Consider the following 24034-nt stretch of genomic DNA (forward strand, 5'->3'; position numbering starts at 1 on the left):
GTGAAAACATTTCATAGGGCAATCATAATCCTCTTGGCATTTTCAACTGAATGTAAAATGGCGAAAGTGAACGATACAAAATATTGACATAAATGTTTCTGTGGGATTTGTAAAGCACATTGTTTCTAAACATTACGGTTATTTTTATACATTGAATGCAAACAAAGCAAGTAATTATCAAATGAATGGGATATGAATGTGATACATTTTGAAACAATATAACGCTGGAAAAATGAAATAAATAAACCTTATCTTCGGGAATACTCAGAGGAGTGCTATAGGACCGCGCCAGTTCTTTACCATCGCATGTTTTGGCATGCTTGGCTTTTTCAAACTTTGAGGTCAAATCATAAATCTGATATTAATATCTGACATAATTTTTGTCGAATTAAATTTTCAGTAGCTTAGATTTTCAGGACTTATGTTCATCCTGGGTTCCCTTGCATCCCATCAGAGAGCAGATATGGAATATGGGGGCCACTTTTTGGAAAATTTACAGCTGTAATATGTTAACGTACAAAAGAGAAATTATTTAAGGAAGTTATGTATGTAGACAACCAACATTTAACTTAAATAATAACGTGAAAACAGAACTGTGACGTTAGCTCTTTTACCATCATATTGAGTAAACAACACACACAACATACGTATTTAGCAATATTAGTATCAGAAATATACATTTATACATGACTTATTATAATAAAATGTCTTTATAAGGTTTTTAACGTAATCACTAATCTAACTCTAACGGCATTAAGTTGTTTGTCCTAATCTGAGAATATGCCGAATATCTGTGGAGTGAACGTATAATAACGTATCGAACGTATATAACGTGAACAACGTATAATAACGTATCGAACCTTCAGAACTTCACTGAAACGAACTGGTTGCGCTTGTGTTTTGAGTGACGACCTAGCACAAATTGGTTTGTGTTGTTTGCACATGTTTAGTTTGCCATATTAAAAAGTTGGCGGAGGTTAATGGAATAATTTCTTTTCTTTCTTTCTTTTTTTTGCATGAACAACCGTTTTGATGGCTTATCAGTTTGCCGGCATATTAACAATCTGTACTTAGCTATTAGAATATGTGCGAAGAAAATTAGATTCTAGAAATTAGAACATTATTTAGAGTAAAATAATCTAAACTAATTTCATAAAGTGGCCCTCATATTCTCTAATTATACAACCATCTGGGGATTGGTGAATTGCTTTTTTCTATTTAAAGTTCTATAATAGTTGTTTTCTAAAAACAATAAGTCGTTGAAAATCGCTTGGGCACACCTAGTAGTACACTTCTGTTCAGAAAAAGCTAGAAACCCTTTCAGAGACTAACATTTGTAAGATCAGATAAGTGAGTCTAGTTCCATCACAGTTCTCACAGATCTAAACAGAAGGAATTGCGTTTTCACTCCGTTCTTTATATGGACTCTAGCTGCAAGACGTACACGCTTATACGTTTTCCTACTTCAGCTCGTAATATCATACAACCTGCAACCTCTCTACACATTAAACGCTCCATAAAATTGAAAATATCTCCGAGCACAGAGAAGGTATTGTCTTCCAATATTCGTCCATCCTCAGACGGGAATGAAACTCTTGTTAAATAAAATAGAAAAAATACATACACGGTCAAGCATTCAACTTAAAATTTACATGCTTAACAAATAGTACACTTTTAATTATTTCATCATATTTTTGTGTTTAATAAATAAATAGAAAAAATATCTCAGACCGAGTTTCGAACCCTCGATCTTCAAATTTCACAACTTCTTTAGGAAGACTCAGTGCCTCATTACGCTTAGCTACCGTCAGTACAAATATTTTTTGCAGCTAGTGTCTATATAGAGAACAGAAGGAAAACGCAATTCCCTCTGTACAGATCTATAGGAATAGGAATGCATCTAGACTCACTTTTTTGGACTTAATCTCTGAACGAGTTGCTAGGTTTCTGTGAACAGGAGTGTACCTTTGTAGATCTTATACGTAATGTTAATTGTGATGTAAATGACCATGGGAAGAGTTGAAGACCTAAGTAAAGTTGAAGATAACGTTGAAATTCAGTTCAGAATAAACAACGTTTCGTATTTATATTTAACAAATGGCCGCCATTGTGTTTTATACTAATAACCTCTTTAATGCCCAATTAAGTGAAATAAAAACGTTTTTGCGTAATTATAAAAATATATTTCAGCAGTTGGGCCCAATTATCTGTTATTAAAAGGTACAGAAATTATCTGTGTATTCCAGGATTATCTTCTAACCTAAACATTTCTTTATTTTTATATTTTGATTGGAATTTTTGTGTTTTAACCACATATTCAATTAGTTATGTAAGAAAGAAAGAAATCTCGGCAAATGCCTTTGTGGTTAATAAACACACTGTGCAAGTGTTTTTTTAAAGAGGTTTTCATCTTATTTCCCACATGCTCCATTCTACCATTATCATCTATCTCACTAACGCCATTTCCTTTAAGCTCTGTGATAATACTGGAACGTTAAAGGAAAAAGAAACAGAAAGAAATAAAGAAAATTCTATCACCTTCGTTGTATTTTCCTTCAAACTGTATCCTTTGACATAAGCATTCCCATCAGTAGGTACTTCGTCTCCCGTTAGCATTCGGATCGTCGTTGTTTTTCCAGCTCCATTTGCTCCTAGGAGACCAAAACATTCCCCAGACTTTACTCCAAACGAAACACCATGAACAGCACAGAAACCCCAATAGTGTTTCACCAAGCTGTCAACTAATAAAGTGTCTCTCTCCATTAGTTCCTTAGAAGATCGAACAGATTTTGCTTCTGCCTCTGAAAGTAGATGTTAATTACTTTTTTTTATTGAGCAGTAGACATTAACATAATTTCAATATTCAGCATATAGTAAACTCCCGAATATCCGGCCTAGTGTAACGAAACAGGATAACAAAAAAACAGGATAACAGGATAACAGGATAACAGTTTGTAGCAGGATAACAAAAAAAAAAAAAAAAAAAAGTCGCATAGGCCAGAGCTCCATGAACTAATTTCTTTGCGTATTTTCTACTCCATAGTCACTATAACGTTTTCTCGTTTCTCACCCATTTTCAAATTTTCACTGTAGTACACTTTAAAAAATAGCATACCCCAAGAACAATTTAAGAATACAGTAATGTATGTACTCTGTAGTTATAATCAGGAATTGTGGCAAGCGTACTGTATCGTTATATACTGACCAGTGTTGCCACAGTCCTAGCTCTGAAGTGGGCTGAAAAATAGTACCAAATTGAAACAAAAAGGGCTGAATTTTATACTAGGGAATACACGGCTGTATAACATGAAACTGAAAGAGAGAATGTTCTAGAACAACACCCCTCTTACAAGAGTACAAATCAACGTGTCGATATAGATCTATAAAACGCAGAAATTTTCGGATACCTTTATATTCGTCAATATAGCGTCACTAGTAAACAACTTAGCCCGCTACGCCAGCAATTATGTCAATGTATTTTTCGTGCTATTATCTTTTGGTGTAGAATCTTTGCAATGACATAAATTATAGACTTACTTGAGCACACACTGGTCTTCTTCAGAATATTCAACACTTGATTCAACGTGTTTGTGTGATGTTACCTTTTTTTTTTTTTTTTTTTTTTTTTTTTTTTTTTTTAAGGATTTGAAGATAATATTTCCACCACACTAGTTCCTTCTCGTCTCCTTCATGCGCGGTGCGGAAGCGCCCATCTTGCGTCATTTTTTTTCAGTATAGTTCGAATTCCGAATTTTCCACACAAAGTTCCTAATGTTAAGCGGTGCAACGCCACAGAATGCAAGTTCAACAGCATTTTTTTAAGAGTCCAACGCAAAGTATAAGTAACGTGAGATGTAAAAAAGTCTTACTGACATTTTAGAAAATGTGACAAGTATTTGTTACATGGTGCTGAATTGGGTAGAATTGTACCAACTCTTTCACAAAAGGGGCTGAAAATGCCAACGTGGTACCAACGGGCCGATGAATAACGAAAAGGGCTGAATTTGGTACAATTGCACCAAGTATGGCAACACTGATACTGACGAAACAATGAACAAGCAGCAGGGCGCTGCTCTTTTCCTGTACAACTTCTATTTTGCACACGACACGTAGGAGAAGAGCAGCAGACATCCACTTCCAATGCCTCGGCAATGTTGCCAATGCAATGCCTTGCCTTCCTCATTTAATTAGGATAAAATTAAACTAGGCCGGACAGTACGGAGGCCAGATAGTTGCGAGCCGGATACTCGGGAGTCTACTGTCTTCCTAAATCATACTAATTTTACGTTACGTCTCAAGTTTAAAATTCTCCTTTTTAAAGTATCAGTTTTTCTGAATTTCCTGACAAATTCAAGAACAGTTAATGATGAAGTAAAAGCATCGGAAATAACGGTTGAGGCAAAACGTTGATTATTTCTTTAATTTTGTGTTTAAGATTCCGTTTCAGAACCGACCAATGGTCGTTTCTGAGTGCGTTAGTAGTAACTGAATCGAGAATGAAACACTGCATACGCAGAGAGTATGTGCATTATGTAGCCATAAAAAATATTTAATCGAAAGAAAACTAATAATAGACATAGCATAAATATGAAAAGTGAAGCTGTATCTTATACAGTTTAGTACTTCACCTATCTGTTAAAAGATATTTGAGTCAAGAACAGTACATTAAATAAAACCTTTTTACTTGACGACTTGACACAAATCCATATTACAGTATAACAGAAAAATGATAAATATGAAATTATAGAAGTTATTAGTATAAGGTTTTTTGTGCTATAATAGTGCTGAGGAGTAGCTTCAACTTCTCACGGGCTATTTTCAATTCTCCTCGCCAATGAAAGCGCATATAGCTACTGAGATCAGACCATGGTAGAGAGTGCTCCAGTGCGGTATTCTTGACTATTGAAATGAAATCTTTGAGTTATACGTCCCACGGTTATGCCGGTTAGGCTAAAGGAGACGGTGATTATAAGAAATGAATGAAATGGTGGAATGAAGAAAGTGGGAGGAAACGGGAGAACCCCGAGAAAACCCACGCACACGGTGTTTGTCCACCACAAAGTTCACTTGGCGGGAGCAGGGTTTGAACCCGGGACCCCATCTTGACTATTGAGTTAGCAGTCTCATCTACCCGAATATTGACATGTCGCGGCACCTATAGAGCAATGGGAAAAAGTTCCTGTTGCTGTAGCTGATGGTATCTTGCAAAAATGTGTCCACAAAGGTGTGTTTAGTAAAGACATTATGCAAGATTTTAACAATGCTTTGTAAGCTGCTGCAGATCTTCTTTTCAGTGATATTGAGAAGGTGACAACACGAGATTACTCCGTGGTTGAAACTCAGCAGATGAGTTTTTGGTGAATCTAAAAATGATCAAAAGGTCTCAAATTTGAAAGGCCTCTTTGTTTCTTCTTCATCGTTTCATAGCACCTAATTTCGTAATTGTCGAATGTCCTCAACCCTTCCGATTGGGTAACTAATAACTTTAACAATAACAAAAATGAATACTTCTTTGATATCGCGCTGATGGGTGAAGTTTACGGTTTCTCCACTAGCATCCTTCTCTTTAATTACAAGGAACCCTACGAAAGTAATCGCTACACTTAAGTTTTCTACATTTTCTGCCTAACTCAACACTTTCTGATTCTTGGATGGCACCTTTCCAATGGTAAATGCAAACACACTGCACACAAATGACGTTCTGCCACTTAACCATGTGCTCCGACGTGCTAGTTTATACTTTACTGGCAATAATTGTCTTATACAAATAACAGATCTCCGAGTGAATAGCAAAATCCTGACTGTTTTAGTGCCACTTCAGGTTTGTAACTACTCTAGCGAAAGGCCATTTACTATTTCCCCACTGTTACATCTGTTTTGCCACCAAAACCTCCTACAGAACTCAGTCATCCAACAGTTTTCCTGCGAGACATAAAGTGTTTCCAAACTTGTGCAGGATAGCGTATATCAAATATATAATTACCATGTAGTGAACAGATATAAGGAATGGTTAAAAAGAAGAAAAACTTGTGTAATCCATATAGATGGTCCAAGTATTTGGTCAAATGGTCAAGAACTGTCAAGAGAGGAACCAAATCCAAATGGTGTAGTAAGATCATGTCAGACTTACAAGGAAAACGCAAAGTTCGTTGCTTTATCATGGGTTCGAGTCACATCTACTTCTTGCAAAGAATTTGCGTTTTCTTGACAAAGAAAACTTATCAATGAACGTAATGAGACTATGAACCATGAGGCTTTGACATAGTAAGTTATATCATGTATATGTTACTGAAGGATATATACTTTTGCCTTAGATGGTTGTGAAACATAGGATAGTGCTTTCTAGTAATCTATTACGAGATGTACCTAACTAACACTTTTCTTTCTTCAACAACTGTAAAATTAGACTACTTCCACACCATAACTTGCTTGTAACTAAACTTCGCAAGCGAGTTCTCGTTTTGTAAAGTTATTGTTAAAAAAGGATAATGACAAAATAAAAAGTTACAATTTTTCTATCGCACATAATCCAGCACAACAAAAGGTGAATATCGTATTGGGTCTGTGACGTAAATGGTTACTCTTTTGGTCTACTAACTTAAAGGTTTAGGGTTCGCTTCTGTTGTAAGTTGCTGTTTTTTTACTTATAATTTAGCTTAAAGTTTTCTTCTATTTAGTGTTTCATCCTAGTAATAGATGTGGCTAAGAAGGTATTTAAAAATACCCTTCAGCGGTAATTTCAGACAGTAATTATCTGTTCGGTTAGACTTCAGTGCTATGTTGTCACATCCACAATGTGAGATAAAAAATAGCTGTGAGGAACTAGCTCATTTCTTAGTTTTAAATTGATTTTTTTTCTGTTTCGAGCTTATCAGGAGTATGGAATTTTAATTTAGAATGATTCGTCATATTAAGGTTTTGTAACTTATCAACTATTTACACATATATGCCTTATACATATATTATAATATTCCGCATGGTTGTGTTTGCAAATACCCTGCATGTGCTTCTATTTACAAACTTCAACCATGTGCGTTTTACCACGGATAATTATAGTCGCAGACGATAGAGACAGCAGTCACACCACTGGTCATGTGACGACGAAGGGACAACACCTATATAACTGAAAGGATTTCAATAATAGGCGTCAGTCTTGACTGGTCAAATCTCCTTCCTTGGCTTACACTGGAGTTCTGGAACTACCTCATCTAAACCCAATACCTCTAACTTACAGTAGAGCTTTTGGCTTTCTTTACTTCCTGGCTTGCAGTGAAGCCTTTTGGGAATCCTTATCACAACCCCGGTCTAGCTTCCAGTGGAGCTTTGTCAGGACTCTAACCCCTCTCTGTAGCATTGAGTGTCCTACCCCTCCTCACGTAGCTTGCTTACTGAGGGTTCCTTGCCGAGAGTCGAAGAGACATCCACTCTTACACAAACATTAGAGAAATTATATCTATTTTGTATTATAGTAGAAATTTGGAATAAAATGCGGTAGTGGGAGAAAATGATTCCGGACTGTAATTTACTCTACCTATGTTCAACATACACCTGCACAAACAGAACTTCAGAGTATGCATGCATTACATAACCAGTTCGAGAGAATAAACTGCTAAGGTTAATCTCTTTGTGTCTGCCTAAGGCATTACAAAAGCGGTAACGTTTTGTACGTGTGAGATTCGGGCCTACAACTTTTCTTATTTTTATTAAAATAGTCCTCACACACATTTTATTACGTGCATCGGTTAAAAAATATACAGGCCGCGACCACTTCATCTTGAAGATATTATCATTAACGTCTTTATAGACAATTCCAATCTGCAGCGATCTTCTAATCTTCTATGCCACTTTTGTTTGTTTCATACATTCATTCATAGTTTTTTCTTATTCTCACATATCTCTACTAAGCATAATTTGTATTTATAATTTCTGTCCCTTTGAAGTGTGTGCTTCAGACTTTCATTGCCTCTCCCCACCAAGGTATGAATTTAACTGATTTCATTTTCATATTTTTCACAGCAGTTGATGCAAGGATGCCAAACTCACAAATAAGTGTACATTTACTTTCTTGACAGTTCAATTTAAACTGTGAAAATAAATAGATGCCTTCTACTAGAACTATCACTTGTATTCTGGAGCTAGAAATTCTCTTGAACACATTTCCTCGAAAGTACTCCCATGCGCAAAAAAAAAAAAAAAAAAAAAAAAAAAAAAAAATTGCGCGTATACTGTAACTCACGATTTTTTTCAATTATTTCATTTTCCTTATGTTTATGGGTAAAATTCAGTTATTAGTATGTGGAGATAATAGAAAGCAATCCATCTAAGGAGATATTTCCAAAAAAATATAATAAACAAAATTATGTTCGATTTTGTGTATAATGTTTTCGAGGGAATTTTTGGAGTAGCACAGCACGATTGTAGAGGGAATTACAGAATTGGTAACAGAACAGTTGAATCAAGGAACAGGAAAGTGGAGTAAAATATTGCATTTATTGGCTTAAATCTAGGGTGTAAATTGTCTGCCAAATATAAATTAGCTTCTGTAACCAAGATGTTGTACGGAAATATATAAACAAACAGAAAAACTGTTGTCTTAAGTTTGGAAGTGACATGCTCTATAGCCATGAGCATTATTTCTTAAGAAAAAGATAAGCAACAAAAGAAAGTCTGTGTGGTGAAGTGGGTAGAGTGACGGACTAGTAATTCTTATACTGTTTTGACCCCAGATCGAATCTCATCCGATCCTGTTCAATTTTTTTACGAAATATTTTAGAAGTGTATAATTTGTATGTTAATAAAAACTGAAACAATACAATAAAGAAATAACTTTTTGTTTCCTCTGATGACGTATTTATTTAGAATTAGTGTACTATTAGTAATAGCCATTGGTTTCAGTTTATGCTGTTATATAGCTTCTTTTATCATCCTCTTTTCTTGGAAAAAAAAAACAAAACAAAAAAACAAATTTGTCTCCAATAAAGTATGAAAAATATATATAGACAAAAACAGACATCTTAGTATCAAACGTGATTTATCGTGATGAAATAAACAAGTTTCCCGTTATTAAAAAACAAAACTATAGAAAATCATTGAATTTGGTCTTTAGGTTTTTAGCATGCTATAGGCCTATATATTCTTTATAAGACTATACTTTATAAGGCAAGATGTGCGATCATACCCACAAATTTAGCTACTGGGTGAAAGATGTTTTCGGCACAAATATTTTACAGGTCTAGGTGCATGAAACACCAATACGCCATGGTCTTGACCTTCGTTTATTTCACATTATTATCCGACATATCATAGCAGGTAAAAAGCAGCATCAATTGGCAAGAAAAACTGCAAGTTGTGGTCTTAGTCTGTTTTTGATGCTCCGGACTCGATCGCCTAGCACGCCCGTCTATACCTTGACTCATACGTCTATCATTCAGTGCAGGCACATATCCAGCTTTACTTTTCGGAGAGGGCCCGACACGAAAGCTAGTAAGCACGTAATTTTAATGTTTCAAAAATATCAATAATAATAATAATAATAATAATAATAATAATAATAATAATAATAATAATAATAATAATAATAATAATAATAATAATAATGCAACAGTTCTGTATTTCTCTTAAACATTTCTTACTTTTCATTTATGAACCGGTGAAACTGCATTCTAACACAAACGAAATCAAAAAAAATTTTCTAGAGAGATGTAAGGAAAACTGTCTGCTACGTATATCACATAACAAAAATAGCAAATGGCAATGAGCGTATCGTTCTAATATAGTAATGTTATAAACAGAATGGAAACGAAATTGTAATCCCATTTAAAAGTGTTCTTTAATTCCACCTGGTATCAATGGCATTACGGTATATTCTTACAAGTAACACTTTCCAAGTGTAACACTCCGATTTTGATAAAATTTGACAGGCAGATACTACACATAAAATAAACGAATACATGTTTTTTTTTTATTTTCTGCGGAAAAACGGTTTTAGGGGGCAAAAGCCCTCACCCAAAATTTTGAAAGTTAACGCACGAAAGACAAAAAAAAAAAAAAAGTGGACCAAAATGAACGAAATTGTGCACAGATATGGCAGACCTAAAATGAAGGAATACGTGTTTTGTATTTTCCTGGAAAAACGGTTAGGTGGATCACAGACCCCTCCAAACCTTTGATCATGAAATATCAAAAGTGCTAGTAAGAATATGTCTGATGTGTGTAAAGGACGAAGAATTCTAACGACACTTTGTGTATGGACAATACGCAAAAACTGAACGAATACCTGTTTTTTTATTTTCTGCGGAAAAATGGTTTTAGGGGACAAAAGCCCCCATCCAAAATTTTGAAAGTTGACGCCCGAAAGGCAAGAAGAAGTGAACCGAAATGAATGAAATTGTGGAAAGATATTGCAGACGAAAAATGAGGGAATACGGGTTTCGTATTTTCCTGAAAAAAAAAGAAAGAAAAAAGAAAAACGTTTGGGTGGGACACAGACCCCTGCAAAACTTTGATCGTGAAATATCAAAAGTGCTAATAATAGTATGTCAGAAGTGCTTAAAGCACATGAAGAATTTGAACGATACATTGTGTAGGGACAATACGCAAAAAACAAACGAATACGGGTTTATTTTCTGCGAAAAAATGGTTTTAGGGGGCAGAATTCCCCACCCAAAATTTTGAAATCGTGCATAGATATTCTAGACGTAAATTGAGGTAATTGTGTTTCGTATTTTCCTGAAAAAAAAAAAAAAAGCGGTTGAGTGGGGAACGGACCTTCTAAGCTGTTGATTACGAAATATTAAAAGTGCAAATAAGTATACGTCAGAAGTTCCTAAAGAGTATGGAGAATTGCAACGAAACTTCGTATAGGGACAATTTGCAAAACAATAAATGAAATGCGTTTTAATTTGTACGACAAAACAGTGTTGGGGCCTAGAACCCCTCCAAAAAGAAAGTAAATATTACCGTAAAAGTGCAGGAAGGAATGGACCGAAGCAAATGAAATTGTGTGTAGATATTGTATAGACCGTATGTAAAGTAAGGACTTTCGTGTTTTTAAGATGTCCCTATCAATTTTGGCACATCAACAACAAACAGGAAATTCCGCACGTGTTTTTGTTTATGCGGAAAAACATTATAAGGGTTAAAGTTGCCTCGTGATATACTACAAAATACGCTAACTGTTTGTGCTTGTTGTTAATCTGCCAAATTTGAAGAAATCTGATGGAGACGCTTGTGAAACACGAGAGGCTTTATTTTTCATATCCAATATCTACAGACAATTTCATTCGCTTCGGTCCTCTCCTTCCGACACTCAACGCCTCGGTCCACTCAACAGTTTTTTTTTTCCTTTTCAGGAAAATACGAAGCACGTATTTCCTCATCTTACCTCTACAACATTTGTGAACAATTTTATTCAGTTTGGTCCATTTCTTCTTGCCTTTCTTGCGTCCAATTTCAAAATTCTGGGTGGGACCTTTTGCCCTCTAAAACCGTTTTTCGCAGGAAATAAAAAAGCCGTATTTGTTTATTTTTTGCTTATTGTACTAACACAAAGTTTTGTTCCAATTCTTCATGTAAATTTAGGCACTTCTGGCATACTGTTATTAGCACTTTTGATATTTCATGATCAAAGGTTTGGAGGGGTCTGTGCCCCACTTAGCCGGTTTTTCCAGGAAAATACAAAACACGTATTTCCTAATTTTATGTCCGCAATATCTGTTCACAATTTCGTTCACTTTGGTCCACTTGTTTTTGCCTTTCGGGTGTCAACTTTCAAATTTTTGGGTGAGGGCTTTTGTCCCCTAAAACCGTTTTTCAGCAAAAAATAAAGAAGCACTTATTTGTTTATTTTATATGTAGTATCTACCTGCCAAATTTTATCAAAATCGAAGTGTTACACTTGGTAAGTGTTACTTGTTAGAATTATAACAACAACGCATTGTCCACAGTTTGGACACTGACTCAAAGTAATCTGACATAAAAGAACCTCAAAAGGGAAAAAGTAGGTTTATTAAAAAGTGCTTGAGGTTTGGTAAGGGACAGCTTCCAGGACCTCACGCTGGATACGTCACTGAGTCAATGCATTGTATTTGTTTCTTGAAAAACATGATAATTAGGTGCGTAATATGTAAAATTATATCATAGTTTGACTTTTAATAGGTCTTTCCTTAACACATCCATATTATCCGGCGTTCTGCTTGCCTGTTTCATGTCGGATAAGCGAAACTCTACTGTATTTTCAAAGATAGCATATACACAGGGGCTAGAGGTCTGCACGGGCCGGAATTTTTAGAACGGACCAGGCCCGTCCCCTTTAATTTATAATCTATAGGCATTAGCGGATTAAGGGCGGAGCCAATGGAGCCCAGGCTTCGGGGCCCCAAGCTCAGGGGGCTCTTTAAAATCCCTCTGTTTAATACTAAAATATAGTAATCAACTTATTATATTATAGGCTTCAGACCGATGCTATTTTTTTTCCGCTCGTTACGCTCGCGGTATCGCTAGATTTAAGTCTTTCTATCAGCAGCATTTATTTACCTGTTAATAATGAATGCAATTATTTAATTGTTAATAATGAATTTAACTAAACTAATTATTCTAAACTTGGAGCACATTCAAATATTACAGGATAGTTCTCAGTAGTTCCATAAGCCTATGAGGCTGTGGAAGGCAGAAAAGAAAATTTATGCACTGGAACTATTCTTAACATAGGGCCCCCTTAAAACAGTCGGTTCTAGGTCCCCAAAAGCTTTAATCATCCCCTGTAAATAAGCAATATTTCACGAAAAGCTGGTATTTTTTAACAAATGTATTCATAAAGTAGTCCCTTTCTCCTTTAAGTAATTTCAGAGCCCACGGTGTTTAAGTGGTAGAGCGTTCATCTCTGGTGTATGGAGTCCTTGGTTCGATCTATGCTCGCGCCAAGTGAACCTTGTGCTGGACAAACACTGTGCGTGGGTTTTCTCGAGGTTCTCCCGTTTTATCCCACTTTCTTCACTCGATCATTTCATTCATTTCTTATCATCACTGTCTCCTTTAGCCTATCCGGCATAATCGTGGGACGTAAAACTTAAAGATTTCATTTCAAATCATTTCAATCAAAAAACAGTTGCAGGAAGTATGTAATTTCGGATAAAACAAACTACTATATACAATTCTGAGTATATTATTCTTTTATGAAATACTCGCGAACCTTATTTCTAAATCGAAGGGTAAGAAGACTAAATTCACTCTCTTATTATTATAGATCCATTTCAATTGAAGTAGTTGGAATAGTTGGAAAAAAATAAAAAAAAAAAACATACCCTATATTCCAGTGTGCCACAATCGGTATAACGCGGCGAGCGTGAACTGTGTGACGAAAACTTTTTCCTATTATTTGCAAGAATATTTGTCGAGCTTCTGTTATTTATGATTATGATGATGATGATTATTATTATTATTATTATTATTATTATTATTATTATTATTATTATTATTATCAACGATTCTTCCATGGATCAGCTGTCTGTATACGGTTAAGCAACCACTAGTATCACATTGAGGGAATGAGTATAATTATTTACTTTAATAGTAATACAAAATCTATTTGCTTGTATATTCTACCGGGAATAACTGCATCCGTCTAGAAAGCTAGGACTAACAACAAAGGGATCCGAAGTTGTGACCACACACCGCCCCAAATCGTGAGTGCCACAAGTTCCCTTCTACGCCTTAGCACAATAAGGGCTGTTGCGTTCAGGGAGAGAGAGAAACAACTTAATTCCATTGCAGTTATATGCTTATTAAATGTTAACTTATATTTATATATTATGTAAGTGATCGTATCGTTTTCTGTTTATTATTATTATTATTATTATTATTATTATTATTATTATTATTATTATTATTATTATTATTATTATTATTATTATACATTTCTTATTACGTTGATTGCCATGTGTATGGAATTCCATACACACGGCTCTCCTGTGCAGTAGAGCGTGATTATTTTCCATACGCAAACAATGTAGATATTCCAAGTTTGTTGTGTTCGTTCTATAGCTGTGTATGTAGTTAGATACATATGGCGTAGAAATCAAAATTTAATGTCCATGCCACGTATATGCAAAACCATACACAAAGACATTTATGAACAAAGACATTGAGTTTGAGTTTAACGTCTCGCTCAGCAACGAAGCTATATGAGACGTCGGCCTACTGATTAACGTGGACTCCGAAGCACGTGAGCTCTCGCCGGGAATCGAAGCCGGGTCTTCCACGCCAAAGGCGCGTACGCTAACCCCTTAGCCACTAAGGATCTCATGAACAGAGACATTTAAAACAAAGGCGAAAACAAAGATGTGTGATGTGATTTTGGGTTTAACGCCCCTTTCAGCAGCGAGGCTTTAGAGATGCAAAAAAGCCGGCTTTTTTGAATCGATGGTTTTTTTCACATAAAAAGCCGGCTTTTTTGGAAAAAAAACGAGAATTTTGGAAAGTTTGTCTTTTTTCATTTTCATGATTTTTCTATCCAAATAGCTTTCTTATAGTATATTCTATAGTTAGATAAGATTTCCACGACCTGAATGCCATATTTAGCTCTGTAATTCACCATCAAGATGGATGGAGCACATATTTTACGAATTAAAGCTAACATGAAGAATGTAGTATTTGAGGGCAATTTTACAGGTTATTTAATTTTATTTTAACTTTTGAGTTATCGACATTTTTTTCCTTCTCTAGATCATTTTAGTTTGTCATCCGTGTTTCATTTCTAAGAGCTTAGTACTCCAGCTTCTAGCACGAAAGTTAAACTTACGTTTTTCTATATATCCGTCAAAGCATACGTTTTTCAATATGTCCGTCAAACCGTATTTCCATATTTCTGTTATACTGTAGTTGTGCAATGATTTAGCAATAATTTTCCAGATACAACCTTGAATACCAATTTATACAAATAATCAATAGCGGATTTAGAAAAGTACTTTGGGAGGGGTTTCTCTGATTGTTTCGTTTTCTAAAAAGTCCTAATTTTATTTGGGAGGTGCTTGAAGTTTATGAGTACAGGCGTAACTAATATTTCGTTTCGTTTATATGTTTAGCAATAATCTTCCGGATACAACCTTGAAGATCATTTTATACTGAGAATCAGTGGCGAATTTAAAAAAGTGTTTTGGGAGAGGTTTTCTTACTACTAATGTTTAGTTTTTCTAAACATTCGTAATTTTTATTTGACGGGAGCTTAAAGTTTATGAGTTAAGGCATAACTAATAGATATTTCGTTCGTTTTAGACATTCCACAACTTTGGAGAATAGGCTTCAGTCCGAAAGGCCGATCCTCTAACCTTCGCAAAACCGTCACTGCTGGTAATTAGTAATAATAAGCTTTAAAAACAATAAGAAAGGAAGTCGGCCAACTCCTACACTCCTAGTCGGCCAGTACACGCACTATTTCTACATTCTCAGATGGAATGAAGGAAGGCTTTGTCAGAATGGTCGAATGCTGGGTTGAATCCCTGACTTCCCGATAGAAGCGCAAAAGCCAACCACTCAGTCACGTTTGTTGTGCAGTTGTATTTAGCTTAACTTAAATATATTCCGTAGTCTTTTTTTTTTTTTTTTTTTTTTTTTTTTGTTCCGTAATGATATGTTGAATCCCTCTTGTTAAAAATTCAGAAAACTTGAGGACTGGGTAAACCGTGATGGTGGTCAAGGGCGCCCATGTTGTGGTTTCCAAGGAGGGGCAAGTATAAGCGACGTTTCAAAAATAGTTTCAAATTTTGCTGTAACTAATGTAAAAATCCTATTGGATTTTCAATATTCTGAAGTACATTTTCCTCTAGGGGGGGGCAAGTGCCCCCTTAACCCCCCTGATGGGCGCCCTTGATGGTGGTTATAAAAAACTTGACTGTAGAATTTCAAGAATATACAGAACCATGTGCAGCCTTTAATTGTATCATACAAATCTAAGTATTTCTCTTATGTTTTATTTTAATTTTATTTTGTTTCAAAAAGAGGGTATGGAATATTTTGAAGTAAAAATACTACATACAATTTTGCTAGTTATTTGTGTAATGTATAGATAACATTCCAATTGAATTCATTAAAAATATAGGAGACAAGGGAAAGAAAGAATTATGGCGACTATGCAGTGAAATATATGAAACAGGAGAATGGCCAAGAGACTTTCTGAAAACGATCATGATACCGATGGCTAAGAAATCGAACCCAAAGAGATGTGAGGATTATAGAACTATTAGTATCATATCTCATGCAGCTAAAATTCTGCTCCGAATACTGAACAGAAGGTTATATGGAAGAACAAATAAAGATGTTGAGGAAGAGCAGTTCGGGTTCAGAAGAGGCAAGGGCACAAGAGATGCTATTGGATTATTAAGGGTGATCGGTGAAAGGTTTATAGAAAAAGGGAAAGAGGTGTATGTTGTATTTATTGATCTAGAAAAGGCTTTTGACCGCGTAAATTGGGAATTGTTGTTGGGAGTTCTAACAAAGATAGGGTTGGAATGGAAAGATAGAAGACTCATAAGAAACTTATACATGAACCAACAAGTAAGTGTTAGGATAGGGGAAGAACTGACGGAAGAGAGTGCAATTGGAAGGGGAGTTCGACAAGGATGCTGCCTCTCGCCAACACTATTTAATGTCTATCTAGAAGAAATAGTGAAAAAGAGCCTACGTGATGATGATGGCATTTCGCTAGGAGGTAGAATGATTAGATGTATAAGATTTGCAGACGATATGGCCCTTGTTGTAGAATCTGAAAAGAAAATCAATAAAATGTTAGAAAAATGAAAAAGGGCTTTGAGGAATATGGGATGAAAATAAATGTTAGAAAGACAAAAGCCATGGTGATTGGAACGAAGGGGTCTGTGTCAAATATAAAAGTAGGAGGGGAGAAAATAGAACAAGTGAATAGTTTTCGATACCTGGGTAGTGTTCTTAGTAATGACATGAAATGCGAACGTGAAATAAAAGCAAGGATAGGAATGGCGAAAGAAGCCTTTAAAAGAAAGAAAAGTCTGTTTTGTGGGACCTTGAACAAAGAGTTGAGAAAAAGACTCATAAAATGCTTCGTGTGGAGTGTTGTACTGTATGGGGCGGAAACGTGGACATTACGTAAAGGTGACGAAAATCGACTGGAAGCCTTCGAAATGTGGGTGTGGAGAAGAATGGAAAGAATTAGTTGGGTCGAGCGGAAAACGAATGAGAGAGTGTTAGAAATGGTGGGTGAGAAAAGAACATTATTAAGAAGAGGAAGAGAAACTGGTTGGGACATTGCCTAAGAAGAGATTGTATCATGAGGGACGTCCTAGAGGGTATGGTGTCGGGAAAGAGAGGGAGGGGGCGAAGGAGACTACAATTAATTGACGATATAAAAACAGAAAGATCATACGCGAAGACGAAAAGGTTAGCGGAGGACCGTGGAGCATGGAAGCTTCTCAGCTGCAGCAAGTGACCTGCCAATAAAGGCAGAATACCTATGATGATGATGATGTGTATTTTTTGAAAGAAGTTTTTACTCTTAGGGTTGGCTCGTTTACACCAGCTGTTTTTTTTAAATAACTGGTTTAAACTAAAAAATTAAAAGAACAAAAATGCGAATCGTGTGAACTTCATGGTGACGTTTCACATGTCAAACCATCTGCATTAGTCTTATTTCCTTTTCACCTTTTAATCAAGGTGTCCCATGTTCAATTCTCGGTCGAACCACAACCCTTCTTTCATGTGTAAACCAAGTACTCTTTCGGATGTCACTTTAAGCGAAAGTCTTCTCCTTGATAACCTCGGTATTACGTAAGGATGTTAAGCCTAAACATACAAAACGAAACCAAATTATATATTTCTGCATGCCTGTTGTTTTATAAAGAAGCGAAGGTTGCTTAAATATATTGATTAAAATTGGTAAAATTTATCGATTGCCTACTTAGCTTCCAACATTAGCTTCGATTGGACTTTCAATGATACCTACATACTAAATTTGTAATTTAATACCTCAGTTTTAGAAAAATAAACACACTGCTGAACAAGACTGCACTTATTTAATATAAAAACACATTTACACGTGACGTTTCGATCTTCTATCCAAGATCCTCATCAGACGTACACTCACGTCTGATGAGGATCTTGGATAGAAGATCGAAACGTCACGTGTAAATGTGTTTTTATATTAAATAAGTGCAGTCTTGTTCAGCAGTGTGTTTATTTTTCTGATTTTATTCGCAAGACGTTGACTATGATTGTGTGTCACTCAGTTTTAGCATACTGATTATAATACGTTGACCTTTAAATTTACATGCAAATTAAATTTTACAGGATTTTCCCGTTATTGTTTTACATTTAAAAGAATGACGGGATTTTCCCGATGGCTAGGGCGGGAGTTTCTCAATTTAAGAAATTTACTGACCGGACTTCTTTAAGCTTATGGGACCTCTTCCAGCATAACCCCGTTGTTGAATAATAACACCAAGGCGAAACAAACTTATTTCTGTGCATATGTAATATAAATACATAAAGCAAAATATCTAAATCAAAAAACCTGGTTTAAACCCCAAAAAAGCCTGGTTTAAACTGCCCCCCCCCCCAAAACGGGTTTTTGGCATTTTCAGAAACAACCATGGTTCTTGCCAACTCTGCTTACTTTTGAATATAGGAGGTTAAAATGTGTTTATTATATACATTGGTTAATCCTTTGGAATTCATAATGTAAAAATGTTGAAGTAAAATTGTTTAAAATATCTTTTCGAAATTCATGGTTTACTTTCGAGGTTTTATATTATTATCGGCATCAACCACTAATTATATGACTTTCTGTCTTATAGAGAAGCGAAACAAAGTCTGCTTTATCGATTTAAAGCAGAATTTTGAAAAAAGCCCAAAATTTCCCAAGCAAAAAACCAAAGCAGAAAAAACCGAGTTTTTTCCAAAAAAGCCGGTTTTTTTTTTCGAGCCCTTGCATCTCTACTACTGATTAACGTAGAATCCGAATCACATGAGCTCCCGCCGGACGAAAACAAAGGCCTTTGGAATTGACAATAATCGTTTGGACATTTCAGTCGCACCTACCTAATATTAACAACATTTCTACGATAATTTCGTAACATTGTATTATTTCTTTTGTTGATTAGCTTGGTTAGGCTTATTTAAACACTTTTTTCTTTGCAGCGACGTGTCACATCTCTTGGATGAAAATACACTAGCTCTCACTGGAAATCAAATCCAGAAACAATGCACTTGAACCATTTGACCACAACAAGGCACATTTAAAAAGAAGTTTCGATTTTGTTCGGAAAATTGTGATTAGGTATAACATTAAAAATATATATATTTAAGAAAGGATACGGAGCAAACGCACTGTACTTTCTCGCTCGAATTTTTTACACTGACTTATGTTGGGCTGTAACTATTATTGAAACATTTATTTGGGAAATTGCGAATAAAATAATGTTTTGGAAAACTTTGCTAGAAGAAACTTCAGGCCCAAAAGTAAAGTACCCATTAGTCATATTTTCGTTAGAAATAACTTGATCCATATATTAGAATTATTAAGGATATAATTGTATGTGAACTATAAGCAAAAGCGTCTGAATAATTTCTGAGAAAATCATGAAAATATCATCCCCAAGAATAAATTATCCCTTGTGGATCTTTTAAGGACAAACGAGCTATGCTATATTGTTAGTGTTTTCGTAAAACATTTATTTATGAAATACGAACACAATCGCCTGAGTCGTTCTTGAGAAAATCGCAGGGTAAAACTTACTGTCAAAAGTAATATACCATTTCTAGTTTTTCCGGATGAGGGAATTATACCATATAGCTAGGTTATTTATGTCACATGTATTTATAAAATATGAACAACAAACATCTCCTGAGTGTTTTTTAGAAAGGTCATCGGGAAAAGATTACCCCCAAAGGTAAACTCTTCTATCTGTAATTTTGACAGTATATCGAGTAATTTTTAAGCAAATCGTCGGGAAAAAATTCACTGTCAAAGTATCTTTTTTGGATTTTTCTTTTCGGAACAAGCGAGTTATACCATATTGTAAGATTATTACAGAAAATATTTTACTGAAATTAGAACAAATTTGTCTCAGTTATTACTGAGAAAATTGTCCAAAAAAATTCAACCCTTGAGAAAACCACTTCTTCTGTATGTTATCGGAATAAACGATTTATGCTGTATGTTAGTTTATTAATGAAACATTTCTTTACGAAATATGAACAAAATTGCCTGAGGCGTTAATGGGAAAACTATCGGGGCAAAGCTCACCCTAAGATTAAGCTACTCCTTCGAACGAGTTGTTTGTTAGGTTATTAATGATACGTTTATTTATGAAATGTGGTTGAGAAAATTCTGCAAAAAGAAAGCATACCATACAGTAAATTACACCATATATATTTTTTCAGAAAAATTATTCATATGCGGTGGAGATTCGTTAATAAAATATATGTTTATAAAAAGTAAATAAAATGACTTTTTTTACTTGAGAAAATTGAATTGTTTTAAATTTTAATCCTTCAGTAAATTACCCTTACTTTTAGATGTCGAAGGACATAAAATTCGAAAGATAGTATGCTATTAAAACGTTACGTCTAGAATTCGGTCCAGATACGTTGAACAGTATGGCCTCTATTTGAGTGCATGTAAAAGCGTGACGAACCGAGAGACAAATAGATGGACAGACAGCGAAAAATCATTTTTTCGATATGTAGGAGCCATATAATTTGAATTTATTGAAATCTGGTTTTCGGTTTTTATAACTATAACCACACTTTCTTCTTTCGTCACTCGAATGTGAAAACGAATAGGCCTACACCGACACGTAATGTGATAATTTGTAATCCCCAAAATTTAATTTGTTATGTTTAATGTGTTGTCAAGTCACGCTAGAAAAAGAAGCTTATGCATGTTAGATCATTTTATTATCAGTTTTTCACGCTACTGTATAATTCGTCGGAAGCATTCGTGTTATTCACAAAGAGAGCTGTAAAATTTAGTTTTGTTTAAAGGAAGCATTCTTGATTTTTTTTTACACAGACTTGCATTTGTTGCACTTGTTGATATGAAACAAAAGGAGAGAGAGAGAGAGAGAGAGAGAGAGAGAGAGAGAGAGTCAATACTCTAAAAAGGAACACACACACACAAAGAAAACACTAGAACAGACAACGAGCTATGGCTGTGATTGTGTTCGTCACGCTGTGTGTAAAGATGCAGGTCGTTTTTTTTGTTTTTTACAGACATACTCGCAGTGAGTTGAAGTTTGAAGTTACTTCTGCTGTGTTAAAAAAAAAACGGAGAGGGAATGATTAAGCATACCATACCATAAACTAAAAACAATCGCTATTAGTAATAAATAGTAAGCTAATTCTAAATAAATACGTCATCAGAGGAAACAAAAAGTTATTTCTTTATTGTATTGTTTTGGTTCTTATTAACATAAAAATTATACACTTTCTACAATGTTTTGTAAAGAAAAAAATTGAACAGGATCGGATGGGATTCGATCTGGGGTCAAAACAGTATAAGAATTACTAATCCGTCACTCTACCCACTTGATCACACAGACTTTCTTTTATTGCCTATCTTTTTCTTAAGAAATAAATGCTCATGGCTATAGAGCATGTCACTTCCAAACTTAAGACAACAGTTTTTCTGTTTGTTTATATATTTCCGTACAACATCTTGGTTACAGAAGCTAATTTATATTTGGCAGACAATTTACACCCTAGATTTAAGCCAACAAATGCAATATTTTACTCCACTTTCCTGTTCCTTGATTCAACTGTTCTGTTACCAATTCTGTAATTCCCTCTACAATCGTGCTGTGCTACTCCAAAAATTCCCTCGAAAACATTATTGCCAGTATACACAAAACCGAACATAATTTTGTTTTTTGCTTATATTTTTATTATTTTATTATATTGTTTGGAAATATCTCTTTAGATGGATTGCTTGGATACCCATAAACATAAGCAAAATGAAATAATTGCGAAAAATCGTGAGTTACAGTATACGCGCAATTTTTTTTTTTTTTCGCATGGGAGTACATAGAAGGACCACTCCAATTCACATTGAGCTAACACTCTGGCTACTTATTGATTTTGTACCACTTATAAAAATTTTTCATGACATTCTGCGAACCACTGAAGTTCTTATCCAAGAGAAAGTCTGGTGCATTTTAAACATATGACAACTTTCGTGTCCATATTTCATCAGATTGTAACGATAGCGTTTATGTATGAGCAACAAGGACAATAATAAAGTAACATATGATTTAAAAAATCTTGTGGCCAGATTTGTTTAAACTTGTTTTATTTATGCTGTTAAAAATATAATAAGTGACGAAGCCATAGTTGATTCAAATGTATTTATAAATTTTCTGTGAAACAAATGATAAGCATTAAGGAAATATAAAGTTCTAAAGGAATAAAATTAGTTTAATTCATTGAAATAATTATCGTGGTAAGTAATTTTAAACGAACTGGGACCGCAATATTTAATTATATATATGTGTGTTACAAGATAAGTGATTAATATATAACACAAACATCAAATGCACTAAATTCTAACAAGAGTCAAGAACAGAGACTGAAAATACTTGAGAATGAAATCCTGAGACGAATATTTGGACCCAAGAGAAATGGGAATGAGAAATTGCGGAAACTTCATAACGAGGAACTGCATAATTTATACCGTGTGCCAAACATTATTAGGGTCATCAAGTCTAGGAGGCTCAGGTGGGCAGGTCATGTAGCCAGAATAGAAGAAGAAAGAACACTTTCAAAGTTTTAACTGGAAATCCAATCGGAAAATGGTCATTACAAAGACGTATGAGCAGATGGTAGAACAATATTAAAATAGGTCTGGCAGAAATAGGAATACAAAGTAGAAATTGGACCCAGTTGGCTAAGAACAGAAATCAATGGAAGTTATTGTGAATGTGCCATTGAACCTCCGAAGTTAGTTGAATTCTTCTCTCGAAAATACGACGTTCTCCTTTAACATCCACTTTGGATCTCGCTAACACATATTAATGTACTATGGACGAAATAGGATAGTATTTGAAACTGGCTGTAGAATTGAAGACAAAGAAACAATGTACATCTCGACATTTAATAACTTAATGCAAATATAGCTCTCCAATAGTATTTCAAAATGGAAGACCTCAGTTTACTTTTTGGAAATTAGGTTTCTAGCGAAGACAGATAACTTTAGCAATAACCTTATTTTATGTTGTTTAGAGCTTTGGTAAGTAGTTCATAATTGATACACTTACATAATTGTTTCATAGCATTGAGCCAGAAATGTGATTTTGCTATTTCGTCTTGCTTATCATTGAAAATTCAAAATAAAATAGTGTTCGGTTTACAACTTCAAAAGAAAAATGGAAAGATGAACTTGATCCGAGTAACATTTGGCTACAATATGAGTTAGAAAATTAACTTTGTGTGAATTAAGTTAATGTGTTTTTGTTATAAAAATGAAAGTTCACTTCCAGGGCTACGTAATACCAACTATCGTTTTCTTGACGATATTACGAAATCAGAAAAAAACATACTCCATTAGAGCATAGTTATTGTCTAAGGCAATTCATAGAATGATTATATGTTCTTTACATACAAAAATTGTTTATATTTATTATTTCATATCCACATAAAACAGTAAAATACATTGATAATAACTGGTATTCTTGTAACAGGTGACCTACCATCGTTTGATGACCTACCGCTCATGAACCGTAAGCCATCATCAAAAGCAAAGAAGCTGATAACATACCCGTATTAAAATCAACAAAATACAGCAGTACATAAAGCAATAAAGAAATTTAAAAAATATACTTTTCTACATCTACCACATATGATTATGATTATTTACCGCCGCCTGGTGACTTACTCTAGATGAATTTGGAGACCAAACACGGCTCACTCAATAGGAATATTTGTATAATTATACAACATTACCAGAAGAATGTACTCATGTGGCCCTCAGGAGCCAATCACATCCTTCGATAGTCCTCATTGAACTTTAAACATA

The 24034-nt window shown here is 34.7% G+C and overlaps 1 protein-coding gene across 1 annotated transcript in view; it reads right to left on the minus strand.

The window, feature by feature from the left end:
- The window catches only part of LOC145670413 (phospholipid-transporting ATPase ABCA3-like), a 541163-nt gene that overhangs the window by 88297 nt on the left and 428832 nt on the right, over positions 1-24034 (minus strand). The window contains exon 21 of the mRNA XM_081739072.1: positions 2539-2801. Within this exon, the coding sequence (XP_081595198.1) occupies positions 2539-2801 (263 nt within the window). The remainder of the gene's footprint in view (positions 1-2538; positions 2802-24034) is intronic.

The sequence above is a fragment of the Thermobia domestica genome, chromosome 14 (assembly GCF_964235325.1).
Source record: "Thermobia domestica chromosome 14, izTheDome1.hap1.1, whole genome shotgun sequence".
Lineage (NCBI taxonomy): Eukaryota > Metazoa > Arthropoda > Insecta > Zygentoma > Lepismatidae > Thermobia > Thermobia domestica.